The sequence below is a fragment of the Herpailurus yagouaroundi genome, unplaced genomic scaffold, assembly GCF_014898765.1.
Source record: "Herpailurus yagouaroundi ecotype Mexico unplaced genomic scaffold, PumYag 94510, whole genome shotgun sequence".
NCBI lineage: Eukaryota > Metazoa > Chordata > Mammalia > Carnivora > Felidae > Herpailurus > Herpailurus yagouaroundi.
The window spans coordinates 1-1,059 of record NW_024421377.1 but is presented as its reverse complement, the minus strand read 5'-3'; the positions used below and the strand labels follow the sequence as shown (position 1 = coordinate 1,059).

At 67.3% G+C, this 1,059-nt stretch overlaps 1 protein-coding gene across 1 annotated transcript; it reads left to right on the top strand.

Annotated features, from left to right (window-relative positions):
• Positions 1 to 4: 4 nt before the first annotated feature.
• LOC121026405 (mucin-5AC-like) lies at positions 5 to 1,054 on the top strand (the record flags this gene model as incomplete). Its single annotated transcript, XM_040469267.1, has 1 exon — positions 5 to 1,054. A coding segment is annotated over one exon (1,050 nt), but the record flags the coding sequence as incomplete, so codon positions are not given.
• Positions 1,055 to 1,059: the final 5 nt, after the last annotated feature.

Below are 1,059 nucleotides of genomic sequence, written 5' to 3'. Positions count from 1 at the left end.
CAGGACCTCCCTACCGCCCCCCACGACCGAGGCCACCAGCTCCCCGCTGAGCACCGCCCTGGGCTCCTCCACAGTCACCTCCACGGCCACGTCACCAGCAGTCGGGTCCACGGCCTGCGAGCCTCGCTGTGCCTGGACGGATTGGCTAGACGAGAGCTATCCGGTGCCAGGGGCCTCCGGTGGGGACTTTGAGACGTATGCCAACATCCGGGCGGCCGGCAAAGCCATCTGCAAGCGGCCCCTGGACCTGGAGTGTCGGGCCGAGCTGCTGCCCAACGTGCCCCTGCAGGAGCTGGGCCAGGTAGTGCAGTGCAGGCTGGGCGAGGGTCTGGTGTGCCACAATCGTGACCAGGTTGGCCGGTTCAAGATGTGCCTCAACTACCACATCCGTGTGCTCTGCTGTGACGACTACAGCCACTGTCCCAGCACCCTGGCCACCACTACGATGACCCCCCGGGCCACCAGCCCGGGTCCGACCCCCACACTGGCTGCCAGTACCACCGTCTGGTCCCCAACGACCCCCAGTCCTACAGCGCCCAGCATGGGCCACACCGCGGCCACCTCCCCGTGCCAGCCCGCCTGCCGCTGGACGGGCTGGCTGGACAGTGACCAGCCCCTGCCCGGCCGCTTCGGGGGCGACATTGAGACCTACTACCACATCCAGGACACGGGCGGCCAGCTCTGCGCGGATCCCGAGGCCATCGAGTGCCAGGCCGTCCTCTTCCCGGACGTGCCCTTGGAGCAGCTGGGCCAGGTGCTACGATGTGACGTCAACTACGGACTCATCTGCAGGAACAACCGGCAGAGAGGAGGCCAGACTTGCCTCAACTACCACATCCGCGTGCTCTGCTGTGACGACTACAGCCACTGTGCCAGCTCTGCGGTCCCTGAGCCCACCAGCAGCAGCAGCAGCAGCAGCAGCACAGGACAAAGGTCATCGCAGGTTCCTGGGCCGCGGACGACGGCCACGCACCCCTCCTCCCCTGCCACCACCCGGAGGGTCACTGTCCCCACCACCCAGACCGTTCCTCCTTCCTCTGTGACCACCCAGACCCTTCC